At 43.7% G+C, this 15,072-nt stretch overlaps 1 protein-coding gene across 3 annotated transcripts in view; it reads left to right on the plus strand.

The window, feature by feature from the left end:
• The first annotated feature begins 317 nt into the window (after positions 1-317).
• Positions 318-15,072, plus strand: part of nr5a2 (nuclear receptor subfamily 5, group A, member 2) — a 61,860-nt gene continuing 47,105 nt past the window's right edge. The window contains exons 1-4 of one of the 3 annotated variants that reach the window (XM_079575531.1): positions 318-799; positions 2,876-2,994; positions 5,916-6,057; positions 13,722-14,440. In XM_079575531.1, the coding sequence (XP_079431657.1) occupies positions 718-799; positions 2,876-2,994; positions 5,916-6,057; positions 13,722-14,440 (1,062 nt within the window). In that variant the 5' untranslated portion in view covers positions 318-717. Of the gene's footprint in view, positions 800-2,239; positions 2,644-2,875; positions 2,995-5,915; positions 6,058-13,721; positions 14,441-15,072 lie in introns of those variants that run through there. The other 2 variants (XM_079575533.1, XM_079575532.1) reach the window with 2 other exon arrangements.

The following is a 15,072-nucleotide window of genomic DNA, read 5'->3' on the forward strand; positions in this document are numbered from 1 at the left end:
CACAGTGCAGAATTAGGCCTTCAAGGTTTGCATAAAGTAGGCTACAAGTATTGTCTGAATGTTCACCCGCACGTGCAGGAACAGAGTCTCGACATCACGTCTCTTGCTTCTTAACTGCTCTTTAAACTTGGTCATTAGCGACATTTAGCAGCTGAGCTTTTTCCTTTTAGTAAGACAAAAGTGGTTTGAGGCGATGTATGCCGGTCCTTCTTATTGGGCAACATACAGTGACGTAGCAGGACCGCATGCGTCTCCTATTGGAGAAAGCGGCGTAAACAAAGCGGCGAGGCGGAGGAGGCGGAGGAGCAAGACACCGCTCCACATCTCCAAACGGTCCGGGCGACTTAGATAAGCCGTCTTTATGTGCAGGAGAGCGCGGCACCGGCGAGTAGCCACTTTCTTGCTAATTGCTAAAAGTTCTGGTGACAGCTCCATTTTGACGCGCGGCGAGCTGAAACACAGAGCGGGGAGCGTCAAAGTTCGCCGTCTGCGCTTCTCGTCGTAGAGAGGGAACGAGATTGACCCATAGGCTGGCTCGCGTGTTTGCCTTACTAAAGTACAAAAGTATGTACAAGACTTTTCTTTTTTAAAGTAAATGTGGACATAGGCTATAGCGGACATCGCCGGAGTGCTTCTTACGATACAGACTGTTCAGGTGTCCAGCTGTCCAGGCGCAGAGCTGCGCGGACTCTTCCAGCTCAGGCCGGCAGCGCTGACATGCTGCCCAAAGCCGACGCTGAATCTCTGGGATTCTCTCGATCGTATGGAGAACACGGGCACATGCCCAGGAATATGCAAGGTAGGAAAACTTGGCGACAGAGTATTCTCTCGATTATGCATTGTGCAACAGCCAATGGGCCAAACACACCAACCTGTGGTTTGGCAATTTATTATTTTATAACTGTAGGCTGCTCTTATTGGTCATCCACTATCAAGCACATTTTTAATAGCCACATGCAGTATTCGTTCGAGTTAAAAGTTTCTTTTTCTCGTTTTTCAAACGGTGCCATATGACTGACGTTTATGCGTAAAATGCGTAAAAACTCTACGACAGAGTTGACCGTCATCTTTAATCGTCTGTCTAATCGTTGGGCTTTATTTATGGGAGTCATGAGTTCTCTCGAAACGTTTATGAAACTGACATTTACTTCGCCCTTTTGCCGTGGCACAGTCTCAACAATTGTATTTTTATTGTATTTACTAACAATGGGCCCATGAGCCGATTGTCCCCCTTTTTATTCTTTCTTTTCTTTTTCTTTTTCTTTTTCTTTTTGCAATCGCTTTATTTGTCGTGATGCAAATGATCTCTAGCGCAGGCATTTAAATATCTCATATTTGTTAAGACGCTCTTTATTTAATCAACAGCGTATAATAAAACAGCATTTATTTTAATCCAGCTGAAGAAAAGGCCTTGCATTATTTTTTCCAACATGAAACAAAATAAACGTAACCTTAACTGCAGCCTAAATCCATTATGCTGAAGCCTGATCCAAACAAATTCGAGATTAGAAGTTATGAAGGCTATATTAAATTGTTCAACTTTTTATTATTATTTTTTTGCGCATATTTGCTCTAAGCCTATCACAGTTTGCAATTTGTGTTTTGGGGAAAAAAAAAGAAGTGCACTTTTGAGATTTGGCAGGTCACTGGTTCACTGAAGTTGTAAATCCAGCGGTGGCATTACCGTCAACGCGCCGGGCTGATCAATTAGTCCGCTCCGCTTTATGACGCTGATAAAACACTCACCGTTATCTGGCTTCACACACCGACTCTAAAACAAGGTAGCTCAGCCTCTGACATGAGCTGGCACTTTGGGACACGCGGCGAACAGGTGACAGCATCTCAATTTTTAAACATCCACTGGGTGCCAAAATACCAGAGGAGAAAATCACTTTTTGGGGGGAGTCGGGGGGGACAAAACAACCACAATCTAAAAGAAAATCACACGCACCTGTCAGTTCAAACTGCAAAGACGACGGGCCTATTTGTTGACACTGAATGTATTTTTTTTGCGTGTGCACTGTGCCGTTAGACGCTTCAAAGCAAAAAAGAAAAGTTCGGAAGTAAAAGTTTGCCTCGCGGACAGGAGACTGGGGGGTGGGGGGAGAGAGAGAGAGGGGGGGGGGGGACCACGGCAGAGACGCGGAATGACTTGTTGCTTCAGCTGCATCGGGGGGGGGAGAGCCGCTATAACAAACCAGGAATCACCTCCAATTAAAATCTCTCGCTGGAGATCTCAGGAGCGCGCGGGGCTGATGCGTAAAAGTGTCTACAAGGCCTTTGGATTAACGTGTCTGAAATATTTCCCCGCGATACGTTTGATCTCCACGTCTCTTTTTTTTTAATTTTTTTTTTTACGGTTATTGCCATAAACGCTTTTCGCCGTAAACGTGTGTTCACTTTGCGCTATTCATGCAACAATTTATTTAGGCTGAGAGTGCGTAAAACGGCTTAAGATGGGGTTTTACGCACGTCTTGTAATGAATTAGTATTTTCTCCACAACCTCTGATTTTGTGTTTTTGTATTTTTTTTTCCTGGACTCGGAATAAGCAGTAAGGGCTTTTGTGTGTCTTCATTTGTCTGTGGGCGGTAACATGTCCTCTCCACCAATCCTTAACTTTGATGATTCCTCGTTTTCCTCGGTGATTCACAACTTACATGCATGCATATTAGACTTTTATTTCATTTTATTTTTTTGACTGCGAACCTAGAAGGTTCTCGTGCATAAACACTTACTTTCTATCAGCCCGAAACGCAGCAGCTAGTTTCAATTTAAAACACAGCCTGAATGGTCAGACTTTCCTGATGCAAGAGCGCTTTTGGGGGCAAAGTATCCCGAAAACAGACCGTTTGACGTCTCTGTGCTCTTTGCAGCTCCTCAGTTAAAAATGATGGACTACTCTTATGACGAAGACTTGGACGAGATGTGCCCCGTGTGCGGAGACAAGGTTTCGGGCTACCACTACGGACTTCTGACCTGCGAGAGCTGCAAGGTGAGTGAGTGCGCGCGGAGCGCTGCGCTGGCACCAGCGGTCTGTCCATCGTGAACTGTGCGCTTTGAAAATCATTACTTAATTTAGCCAGAGGATATTTTTCTTTATAGCATTTTGTTGCCTCGTAAAGCAGTTCAGTTATGTGCAATTGTGGTTCTATAAGGATGGGTTTAATTATTGTTTTTATTATAAAAAAAAAAAAAAAAGGAAAAACAATCTCTTGATCTATCAGTTATTTTGTGTATTCAAGGTCAATACTTTCATGCTCAAACTGATGCAAACCTAGATCTGAGTGCATTAAATGTGATTCATTGTGCAGATCAGCTACAGTTGTAAATTAAAATTTGATTTGCTATTCTCCATTTTCAATTGTTTGTTATACAACATGAATAACTTCAGTGTTAGCACGTAATAAAAAGCGACCTTTGAAAATGCAGCTCACAAATGTGGAAATGCCACTAAATTCACATTTTCATTTACAGCCAAATAATAAACGCTGTTATGAATGGTCAAAGATTAGACTGAACTGAAGAGCCAATTTGTCAAAGGCAAGACAGTTTTTTTTTCCCATATATTTTGTCTCTTCCTGACATGCAGCTCAGTGCCGTGTTTGCGCAGCCTGCTCCTCTGTGCTCCACTCATCACCATTTCATTATGAGCTGCAGTCAGGTGCTGTGCTCTTCATAATGAGGCGACACAAAGCCCAACTATTAATCTGTGCTCCATCAACAACTTATTTATCCCACACACCTCCTGCTCCAGCCCCCCTCAGTGCCGGGCTAATAGCTGTTTTCTTAGTTCCGTAAAGCTGTCAGCAGAAAATTAAGCTAAGACAAACGTCCGCATGTTAACACTATTGAGAGTCAAAAAATTGCTGCCTGTCTTATTGATGCGGTGCTGCACATTTCTTGCCTGTGTGCTCATTATTCAAAGCAGATGTTATAGATTTGATCCTGCATTGTGACCTTGAGATGCTAAGCGCTGGCTTGCAGGCAAGACGTCAGTGGCATCTCTGCTGCCTCCGAGCCTTGTTAGTCCGGTGTACATTTCCCCCTGCGCAGTTGGAGCCCACACGCTGAGAGCCAGATGAAGAGGCTGCATATGTCTGTAAAAAAAAAAAAAAAAATGCTATTGATAATTACCTGAAGCTCTTCATTGATTGTCTCTAAAACGCAGCAAGCCTTTTTGATTGAGTGTGTGATGGCCATGGCTGTACTCAGGTATCGATTGTTGACGTGTTCATATAAGCATTAAATATCTGCAATCAGCAAAGGCAAGTGATGCCCAGGTGAGAGGGAGTCCCTCGCCACCGCTGCTTTAGTTCACAGCCCCATCGACAAAAAAACAAAAAAAATTAGAATTCTTCTTTCAAGTTTTCCAAACAACATTTATGCACACGCCTCAAAGTGCGAAACGCTCTTTGACTGGGTTTTCCCTGACAGAGTTAAAAAGAGTGCACAAGCGGACATTATTGCAAATGACAGGCGGGCGCTCGCAGAAAGACATGGGCCTTTATATCAGCACATGTGTAGCGTGGTGTAGTCTGTCGCGAGCAACAAGGGAGCTCTCAGTTCAGGATGGATCGCCGCGTTTAGATATCGTGGACCTAAAGAAAGTGCTTTTCAGTAAGCTGGCAATAAAAATAAAAAAAGTGTATTATTGACCAAAAGCAAAAAGGTTTGTGGATGGATCTTTAATTGAGATTTGAATAGGCATGAAGTGCACTTAAAAAGCCACACTACAGCCAAATGATGTGCAGTTGACTAGTCTTACTACCAGGCCAACTATCTGGGTTTGGAAGGCAGCTCACATCGCACGTTGCTTCAGATATATTTATAGTGCACACCATGTCATAAATAGGAAAATGAAGTGAAAGTTCTCTCTGAGGCCAGTCCACACCAAAGCTGTTCTTTCCCCCCTGTTTTTTGATGGATCGGGAGATGCAGATTGTCAATTAAATCTGTTTTTGGTCCAATATTGACAGCCCTTCCTTTTTTTTTTCTTTTTTTTTTCTTTTTGTTTATAATTTTATTTCTAAAAGACAGGTTTAGGAATTCTCCTCCCAGGTTATGGATCCAGCATACGTTAAGACCGTCTTCCCTCGTTTGATTTTCAGCACAACTGCCAATAATTAATTCCATGTTGCCGGCATGAATGTGTGTAATCCCGGAACTGTGAATTATGGATATAATTTATTGGATTTTGTGGACTGTGGTGCTCATATTTTTAAATAATTAAGCAGCGACTAGAAAAGAGAGTCTTTCCAAGTAAATTTCAGAGCCTGCACATGAATGCACAAGTGTGAACCTCGAATTTGGCCAGGTTTAGTCGGTTAGTTTAAGCTTGTTGGCTCGTGGCTTACAACGCAGATAAGACGCACTGGGGGCAATGTTTAGATTTGGGGAGATAGTGGTATAGTGCTGTTTTGTTCTTTTCTCTTTGGATCTGTGAAAAATCCCAGTTTCAAAAGGCAAAATCAAGACAAAATTGTGGAGCAATGTGTGTTTTCATGAACTTGTATAATGTTATCAAAGTTTCGTGAATTAGGATTAGCATATTTCGCCCAACATGTAAAGTCCAAGTGAAATAGCTCAACATATTTCAAATGTAGTTCATTTTTTGATTGCGCACATCGGATTTAGAGTAATACTGATATTATTGAAGTACATCAAATCAAAAACGTTAAACCCCGCAACACACACAATCATTTATATCAAATTACAACACTCTCACATTTTTTCCCTTCTCATTCAACCACATCATGCATCCAAACCCCTGCGTTTTTCTTGTTTTTTGTGTGTGTTTTTTTTTACACTCGCACCTCGGTGTCCGTGAGTGTGAATGGATCTATTACCAGCCGCCCCTCCGTCAGCGCCGGGGTCAGAGCAGGTCTTGACATCTTAATTGGGCTCTCTCCGCAGGGTTTCTTCAAGCGCACCGTCCAGAACAATAAGCGCTACACATGCATCGAGAACCAGAGCTGCCAGATCGACAAGACCCAACGCAAACGCTGCCCCTACTGCCGCTTCCAGAAGTGCCTCACCGTCGGCATGAAGCTAGAAGGTACGGCGGATTTTCATTCACTTGTGTACTTTACTGTACTTTTAGTGGAGGAGGGAACAAATAGTCATGAATATTGACAACGTGGTTTCGAACTGTCAGTAATTATGGAGTCACACTTTGGCTATGCTGTGTGTAATAACTTATTATATTTACTCCTGCTTATATTTTACCGTGGGATCATAAACACCTTTACATTTGGTTAATGTAAATCGCAGTCATTTGGGAATTATAATCTATTCTGTGATCAACAAAATATGCTGCTTCCATTTGGTTATTATGTATAAAACCAGCTTAGAACTCTACAAACATGGTGTATTGGTTTAGCCGTTTCATACTCCTGGACAGGTTTAGCAAATATATATTACACAATTGGGGGAAAAAATCCAGCTCTAGCATTTACTATAGCTTTTAATGCAACTTGTTATCACACAAACGAGCTGCCACGAGCAAACACTGTGTATTACTTGTAATCCACAAAGCCCATTGTGATCAGAATAGACTAACACCGCCAGGTATCATTCTAACATTGTAACTCTGGAAATGTTTATCCATGATTTATCGTAGCGTCTGAGATTTAGCAACAGGGCGTGTTTAAAAGCGTAACAGCGGCAATAACATGCTTCAAAATTGATACACGGGGAAGTAGAGTCTCAATAATAGAACGAAATTGACACCTCCAAACAATATGGGAACGCTGGGGGGGATTGGAAAAGCAGCACATGGATGTTGTTATCATGTGGCAGCACCGAGCAATAGATATAGTCCAGGCTCGGCGAGATTTGAGGCAATATCTCACTTTAAATATTGGATAGTTACTTCTTTATGGGACACATGGAAGTACTATCTCCTGGGGTTTTGCTGTAAACGCAGCTCAGTGAAATTTTATCTGGACCCGACAAGAGCAAAGTTATGCACAGAGGCGGTAACAGTAACACCTTCGGCGCTTAGTGATATGGACAAGTCTGAAAAAACAAGGATTCTGAAGTGTGCAAAAGCATTTGTGATTTGATGTATCTTATTTTCATGGCGATAGCATACACACCCAAACTATAATACCAGTGATTTTGCATGAGGGTACGTTACTTTTTATTTGCAGGTGAGAGTGAGTGTATTTTCACAGACAGGGTCAGACGTTGGTAGATGGACTTAAGCTGACCAGATGGAGTAATAGATAAAGTATAAAAGTTGGCGTTTGGGTGAGAATGGTAATGATGATACTTTTGGCTTGCCATGTGGAGGCTGTCTTTGTTTTATTTGAACCTGGATCAGGAGCTTGTTCAAACAGAGCTAATGCTGCAGTGACAGTGCAGCACAAAGATAATATTTCAAAATCACCTCATTTCCCTCACCTCGGCTGACAAGGTGAGTAGGAGACAAATTTGGAGGATTTAGTTGAATTAGAAATCTTGCAATTTTCCAAATTATAGTCCAGCAGAAGATTTTTTTATTTTAAACGTAGTATAGTCTAAATAGATCAAAATCAAAGTAATTCATTTTGACTTGGCCCCAGCACCAAACTCAGACGTTACTCGATGGAATGCTTTGAGAAGATTCCTTTTTTTTAAGTACCTTTTGGATCGTAGGTGTTAGGACTGCAAAGAATTAAAGGAGGTGAAAAGAGGGAGAGACATTCAGCAAATTGTAGGAGCCAGGACAGAACATTGTTCCACCATATGTGCGGCCTTGTACACATAAAAAAAGGAAAATTATCAGGTTCTGTAAATTTTTAATAACCCAGTTTTGCATTTTACAACTTTTCCTTAAAAATAGTTCTTCACAGAACTTCATATTTCTAAAATGTTACATCTCTAATGAACTCATTCAAATCTCTCTCTCTCCTCTCGCTCTGTCTCTTTCTGTCTCCATCTCTCTCTGTTCGTTGCTTCCTTGTGCGTAGCACAATTAATTGCTGTTAATTGTGAATGGCCGGCGGGCACCTTGTCTCAGCCTGTCATCTCCCCCACACATAGGCAAAGAGGGAGGGAGGTGCACTGTTTGATAAGTTTTGGCTCCTCCAGTGGTTTGGTAGTTGCATTTTTCAGCTCCAGGGCACGACAGGCCCTGCAGCGGCTCTCCGTCAGGGGCCACTGTGGGCGACTGCTGCCACCTCCACTTGAGCAGACCTCCAGTGTGGAAATGATGACAGTTTCTAACCACACACACATACACTTCTGCATGGCTTTTCCTTGGTAAACACATGTATATATGCATGAGCAAACTTAAAAGGTGTGCAGAAGGCCACGGGCAAGAGCCACGGACTGTCATTTGATCTAGAAATGTATGGAAGAAAAGCAAGGTTTATGGTTGAGTGTTTTGTTATTGCAAGATGTCCATGCATGCTCAGAGAGCGTGGAGCTAAAATGGTGGGTCAGTTGAGTTATGCGCTAGATATGATTTTTTTTGTTTTGTTTGCTTGGTTGGGGCATTGCATGTTAACCGTCATACATTTTCTTGGAGTATCTGTGTCACACACTCTCTTTTATTCCAGCTTTTTGTACTTGTTTTTAGTGCTCGGAGAACCCAGAAAAGACAGACATTTTAAATGAAAATTGATAATTGATATAATCAGAAGAGCTTATATCCGACTTAAATTTACTCTACAATAATAGATCTTTATAGAATTCATTTTTTGTGCTACAAAGAAAAAAAAGAAGAAGAGTCTAGCAAAAAACAGTAAAGAGTAGAGTTCTAATATAACCCCCCAGGCTACAAAAAAGTAATAGTTTGACTTTTTAATACTTTAAACTTGACAGTGTGGTTAAACTGTTTTATCCCTCTTCTATTCATGGCGTCAAAAATATCTTTTCCCATGATACACTAGTACAGTTTGACATTGTGACAGACAAACCTAAGCTGTGGGTCCTCATGGTGCAGTGAACTCCTGTGGTGTGTTTTTATGTTTGTATTGTTTCATCATTGGCAGACAGGCCACAGTCATATGAGGTGAAGTGGCAGACGCCCCACTGGCATCTTGCATATGTCGCAGTCTAGAGCGAAAGGCTATTAATGTATTGGCCACTTTCAACAATGCAACAATGCAAAATATATGCCATTAAAAGCAGATATACATCGTCAAAGTATGAGAGTGTCAGAGTTATTTATAGATATCACAACTACTACTACTACTGCTGCTGCGACTACTACTGCTTTGTTGGTGCTCAACACATTCCTGTGTCTAAAAGTTCTATTCTGTAGCATACATTTGCAGTCTAATGGACACACTTGTTCGTTCAGCTACTGTAATATGAAAATGGGCTTAAATCAATGTTAACTGAGAGGTGTAATACATAAACCCACGTCCCAGTGTGTGCAGACTATTAGCAGGTCATTCACAGAAGCTGATGATGCGTGCCCATATCAGAAGTGCTCCCTCCGGTCCGACGCTCGTTTTTATGCTCGCTACAAGTTGCCCCACCATCAAATGGTTCAGTGAGCCGCCTAATAATATCTCTCTCACACACAGCAGCAGCAGCAAGAATAACTAACTGTAAGAATTTGTGCTTCTCTCTCCCTTATAAAGAGTCGAGGGTCTAATCGAGAAAAATATAGGAAAACTTTGTGCGTGTATTGTAGCAATGCCAACCGATATCAAAGTTCCAAATTGTCTTCCCTCTATCAGCCGCCTCCATCGCTCCTCATATATACAACAACTAAACACATAAATGGGCTCACATTTTACAGATGAATGTCAGGGTTTAACTTCTATGACTGTCCAAATAACTTTTCAAATGTAGTTGCACCTTCATAAACGTGCTCGAATCAAGTAATAACAAACTGCCAAAACTCAACACTCATTTGGCTCCAGTGTCATGCTGTGACATCATCTGGATACCCTCTGTGTAAGGCAAGAAAAACTGTGTACCTGCCCGGCTCAAATCGTTTTTTGCCTCTTACAAATGCGTCCACACATGACATCTGAAACCATAACACATCATTGGTCTTCATACAAAATTACTGCCTTTATATTGATTTTTCTTCTGCATCTCCCAACACTTCCAGCACCACGCTCTTTTTATCCCCCCCCCCAACCTTCCACCCTCCACCCCTCTGTCTCCATCCCTCTTGCTCTGATTTGTCTTCCATCAGCCTCCCCTGCACTAGCCCGGAAGAGCGGGCGCAGAGCTGTCCCATTACTTATGCATAGGTATCATAGGTATTCATGTGTGTGCATTGGATAGGGGCGCATCCGGAGCAAGGGCTGGGGCCGCGACATGACAAACAGGGTGTCAGCAAGCCTCCGCGGGACCCATTAATATGCCCCCGGGCCGACAGGGATGCTCACCTACGCGCACTTAATATTCCTGTATATTAAACAACCATAAATCAGAGACTATAAGAGGTTGAGGTTGGAGAGGCCGTGGCTGGGATAGGGGGCAGTGTAGGGGGGGCGATGGGGTGAAGTAAGGAGGGAAGTGGAGGGGTGGGGGGGGGGTCTATTTTTTGGAGAGAGGGTTTTTGGTCCGGGTCAGTTTTGTAAATTTATGGATCGTTGTGCATCGCAGACGAGGAGGGTTAGCCAGGGGGAATTCAGAATGGGGGGACACCGAGAGGCTTTTAGCCTTTCAGCCCTTTTCAATATGGCACTAGCCTCTTAGCCGCAGCGCTAACCCCGAACATACAACCCACGCTGCTGCGAGGGAAGAGGAAGTGTTGTTTTTGTATCACATTTTCCCCCCTTTTTTTCCTTGTTGGCTCATTTGCACTAACCTCCCTGCAGATTCTTCAAACTTGAGTATGGTTTAAGGTTTTATGGGAAACATTGTAGGAAAAACAAGGTTGACGGGGATGGTAAAATGTTAACATGTTTTTCCATTTGTTTCATTATCAAACACACATTTTTAAATACATTATATTGCGGAATCATTTTTCAACTCTCATGTTCTGCCAACACAGGCGTTCATAGTCTCAACAATTTTGAAGGATGTACTGCAGGTTTTCCTCAGGATAACACCCACAACTAGTTTCCATAACTGAGAAACAGAGCGGCAAACAACTCTGCCGCCACAAAACACTTACAGTATATGCATATTGTGGGAGTCTTTGAATGCCTCCTTTAATGCCAGACCTCTGTGCCTTTATCCGTGAATCCATTTTCCGAACACTGCAGCACTCACCTCAGCCACTCCCCTCTCCATGTTCGCCTGTGTTACACATGCATGCAAATCACCTTGTTTAATTAGAGACAAAGACTCTCGGACCCCTCCCTATGCCCACTGAACGAACCCCCCCCCTCTCGCCCTCAAACCTAGTATTTATGATGTGGTGCGTTCAGGTCCCCGGGTCCGAACAGGAGTGAAGTGCATTCAGGGCCTAATTTTGTTGTCCCAGCTGGATCCACTATTAGCTTCTCAGCTCATTAATTACGCTGTTGTGCTGGAATCATTAATAGTTAAATTTACTCTACAATAATGTATAATAGATATTTGACAAGCCTCCAGAATTTTTCTTTCTTTTTTTCTTTTTTTTCCCAATCGTCGAAAGCGGGCCCATAAAGGGAATGACGAAATGATTGTGACTGAACGTTCAAATGACATTGTAGACCGGACTGTTGTGCTGTCAATTTCGCATGCAACACAGTCCGCCCGCAAATCTTCAAGTCTCTCGGCCCCTCTCTCGCTTCAGATCAGTGACAGACACTTTTGTGGCGGCGGTCATTAAAATCGCTCCCAAGGCGGCACAGAGTCCCCCCCCCCCCTTCATACACCCCCCCTCTTCAAATTCTCCCTCTTATGCCCTTTTTGCCTGTCAATGCAGCACGAGTTTGGCATAGTCCCGGCTCGAATTGCAACTGACATGTTATGCACTAAAATGAGTTTCCAGATTTACAATATTTGGGCTTTTATCATTAAAAAAAAACAAAAACAACTATCACGAGATTGAGAATAATACCAGAAAATACTATTAGAATGCAAAACAAAATGAAATAATCTGTTGCAATCTCTGGACATTGGGTATGCCAAATATTAACTTGAATACATCCTTCCTTGTTTACAGATAATTATGAGTATTCACTAAACAATACACGCATAGGATGAGTCTAAGTGTCTATTGTAAGTGCTTCGAGTCTCCCCCGTCTGTTATCTTGTTGCATATGCCGTCTTTGGCTGGCCTCATCAGTGTAAGAGGTAATTAAGTATGAATAATTAACACGATCGGCCCCCGACTGGGAGAGAGCAGAGCGGCTTCCCCCCGTGGCAGCAGTCGGACACATCACACACACACACACACCCCCCTCTCTTTTCTCACATTGGTCCAGTGTGTGCCCCCACTTCATTAGAAATACCCACTACAAGCGCGCACTCTCACCCGAAGGAGAGGGGGGGCATTCGGGGACTCCTGTGGTGTGCGCTAGGTTTGATATGCTTTATTATGTTCTCATATTGTCGGCTTTTTTTAGACTTCTCGGCACAAGAGCTTCAGATGCGTTGGCTCTTGCGTAATTAGATATAAATAAACAATATGTAATCTGAAGCAATCGAGTCTAGCTCCGTGGCTTCTTTGAGAGCGATAGCCGGCTGTGTGGGGATTAGCGGCGCACTGATACTACAGTGTATCTGTGGGGGAGCCCGGTGAAGGAGTCAACAGGTGATTGCTGCTGCGATCACTACACAGGAAACCTTTGCTCTGAGTACATTTGTGACGTGTAGTGTTCCTTTAACTCTCTAAATCAGTGTGCCATTGATGGTGGAAGAGGTCGTATGGAGTATGAGGACTGGGGCTGTCGCTCACAAGGACACCAGTTTGCTACAATCAGTGTGGAATTATGTGTCACAAAGATAATCCCATGCACTGTTATGTAGCATGGTGCTTTACAGCAGTGCTAGCATGGTAGGAAGGAAATCGCTGATGATGAAAAGATGATGATCAAAGTGTAATAAAATGGAAACAATACACATGTAATCTATGGTTAGATTATTCATAACCCGGTAGAAAGACTGAAAATTAAAAAGAAAACATGGTTAGTGTTTTTCCCAATCTATTACCATGGTATTACTGTGCTGTTATAGGGATATTTCAGGATTTTTGACATAGGGGATCATGCAGTCCTTTTATCAGAAGAGAAGAGTTTAGTGGTGCTAGGCTAGTGCTAAGCTAGTGCATGTCTATGGTAACTAGTAGCCTGCATTAAAAACAGTCTGACCCAAGCACAGTGCACCTGAGATAAATCACTTATAACACCAGACTGCCGATATAGATGTCTGTGTTGACTGAATCATTTTTGAAATATAACCATTTTGCATTTAAAATAACTTATATTTGAGCAGCATCAACTTCCTGGTTGTCAGCTACGCAGCAGTGGAGTGATCTGCTAGGTTACCGGATCTACAGTAGTTTGTTTACCTGCGGCCGGCATTACTACACGTGGAATTCACAAAGGAGCTTTCTACAAATCAGATATGCCAACGTACCTGATGATTTTGAAGAGGTTTTTAATGCAGGCTACTAGTTGCCATAGACATGCGCTAGCCTAGCACTAGCCTTGCATCACTTAACTCTTCAAATATAAGGACTACATGTATGTACTGCGCATGTATATTATGAATAACAGCTAAGTAGCAGTGAAATATTGTTGGTCTGCTATGGAATGAAGAAGACAAATATCTAAAATAAAACTGTAATTCACATATGATATTAACACTCATCCCTTGTGTCCTCTGTGTTAGCTGTGCGTGCAGATCGCATGCGAGGCGGCCGGAACAAGTTCGGCCCCATGTACAAGCGTGACCGGGCCCTGAAGCAGCAGAAGAAGGCCCTGATCCGCGCCAACGGCCTGAAGATCGAGGCCATGACCCAGGTGATGCAGGCCGTGCCCACTGACCTCACCATCTCATCTGCCATCCAGAACATCCACTCTGCCGCCTCCAAGGGCCTGCCCCTGACCCACCACGGCGGGCACCACCCGGGCCACCACCACCACCACCATCACCACCACCACCACCACGCCACCGCCCTGCCCCCCACAGACTACGACCGCTCCCCCTTCGTCACCTCCCCGGTCAGTATGGCCATGCCCCCCCACGCCGGCAGCCTCCAGGGTTACCAAGCGGCGTATGGACACTTCCAGAGCACGCGCACCATCAAATCCGAATACCCCGACCCTTACACCAGTTCGCCGGAGTCCATCATGGGGTACGCCTACGTGGACGCTTACCAGTCGGGCTCGCCCCCGAGCTTCCCGCACCTCATCGTGGAGCTGCTCAAGTGCGAGCCGGACGAGCCCCAGGTGCAAGCCAAGATCCTGGCCTACCTGCAGCAGGAGCAGGCCAGCCGCGGCAAGCACGAGAAGCTCAACACTTTCGGCCTCATGTGCAAGATGGCCGACCAGACGCTCTTCTCCATTGTCGAGTGGGCGAGGAGCAGCATCTTCTTCAGAGAACTCAAGGTAGGCGTGCGTTTTATCGAGTGGTTCGTATCACTGCGAATTAAGGAGATATTGTCATTTGGACGGTTGAGTGTTTAGCATGACATCGTCCAGCTATAGGTTCTACTCACCAATTCTAGATCACGATTCGGAGATAGACCATGGGCAGTTGATGGGCCATACGTTGCAATGATGCCCCAGTCACACTGAAGGAGCAATTAAAGTGTACTCTAGCCCAATGCTAGGACACTCAAACCTTTCTGAGATGACATTGTTCCTTCACTCCTCACACTCGGTGGTGATACGCCAGTGTAGTCTATGGCCATTTTCACACCTCTAAACATTAAAAGACGCTCTATTTGTCACTCAATATTCATTACTGTTTGCAGAGTATGAAATATAAATGCATGCTTTTTAATAATCCAACCTTTTTGTTCTGTCCCCCTGCGTTGTCATCCATAATTGACGACACTTTGCACACTTTGTCACCATCATCAGCTCTATCCTTTATCTCCCACACCCCTTTAATCTTCCCCTTTTATGCTCCGGCTCAACATTAATTCAGAGTGCACTGGCTGCTAGGGGCTGGAGGGGCTTGGCCTGACACATCTGTCTGTCCTGGGCACCTGATCAAAATGCAACGACCAGACATT

Source organism: Gobius niger (assembly GCF_951799975.1).
Source record: "Gobius niger genome assembly, chromosome: 17".
Taxonomy (NCBI): domain Eukaryota; kingdom Metazoa; phylum Chordata; class Actinopteri; order Gobiiformes; family Gobiidae; genus Gobius; species Gobius niger.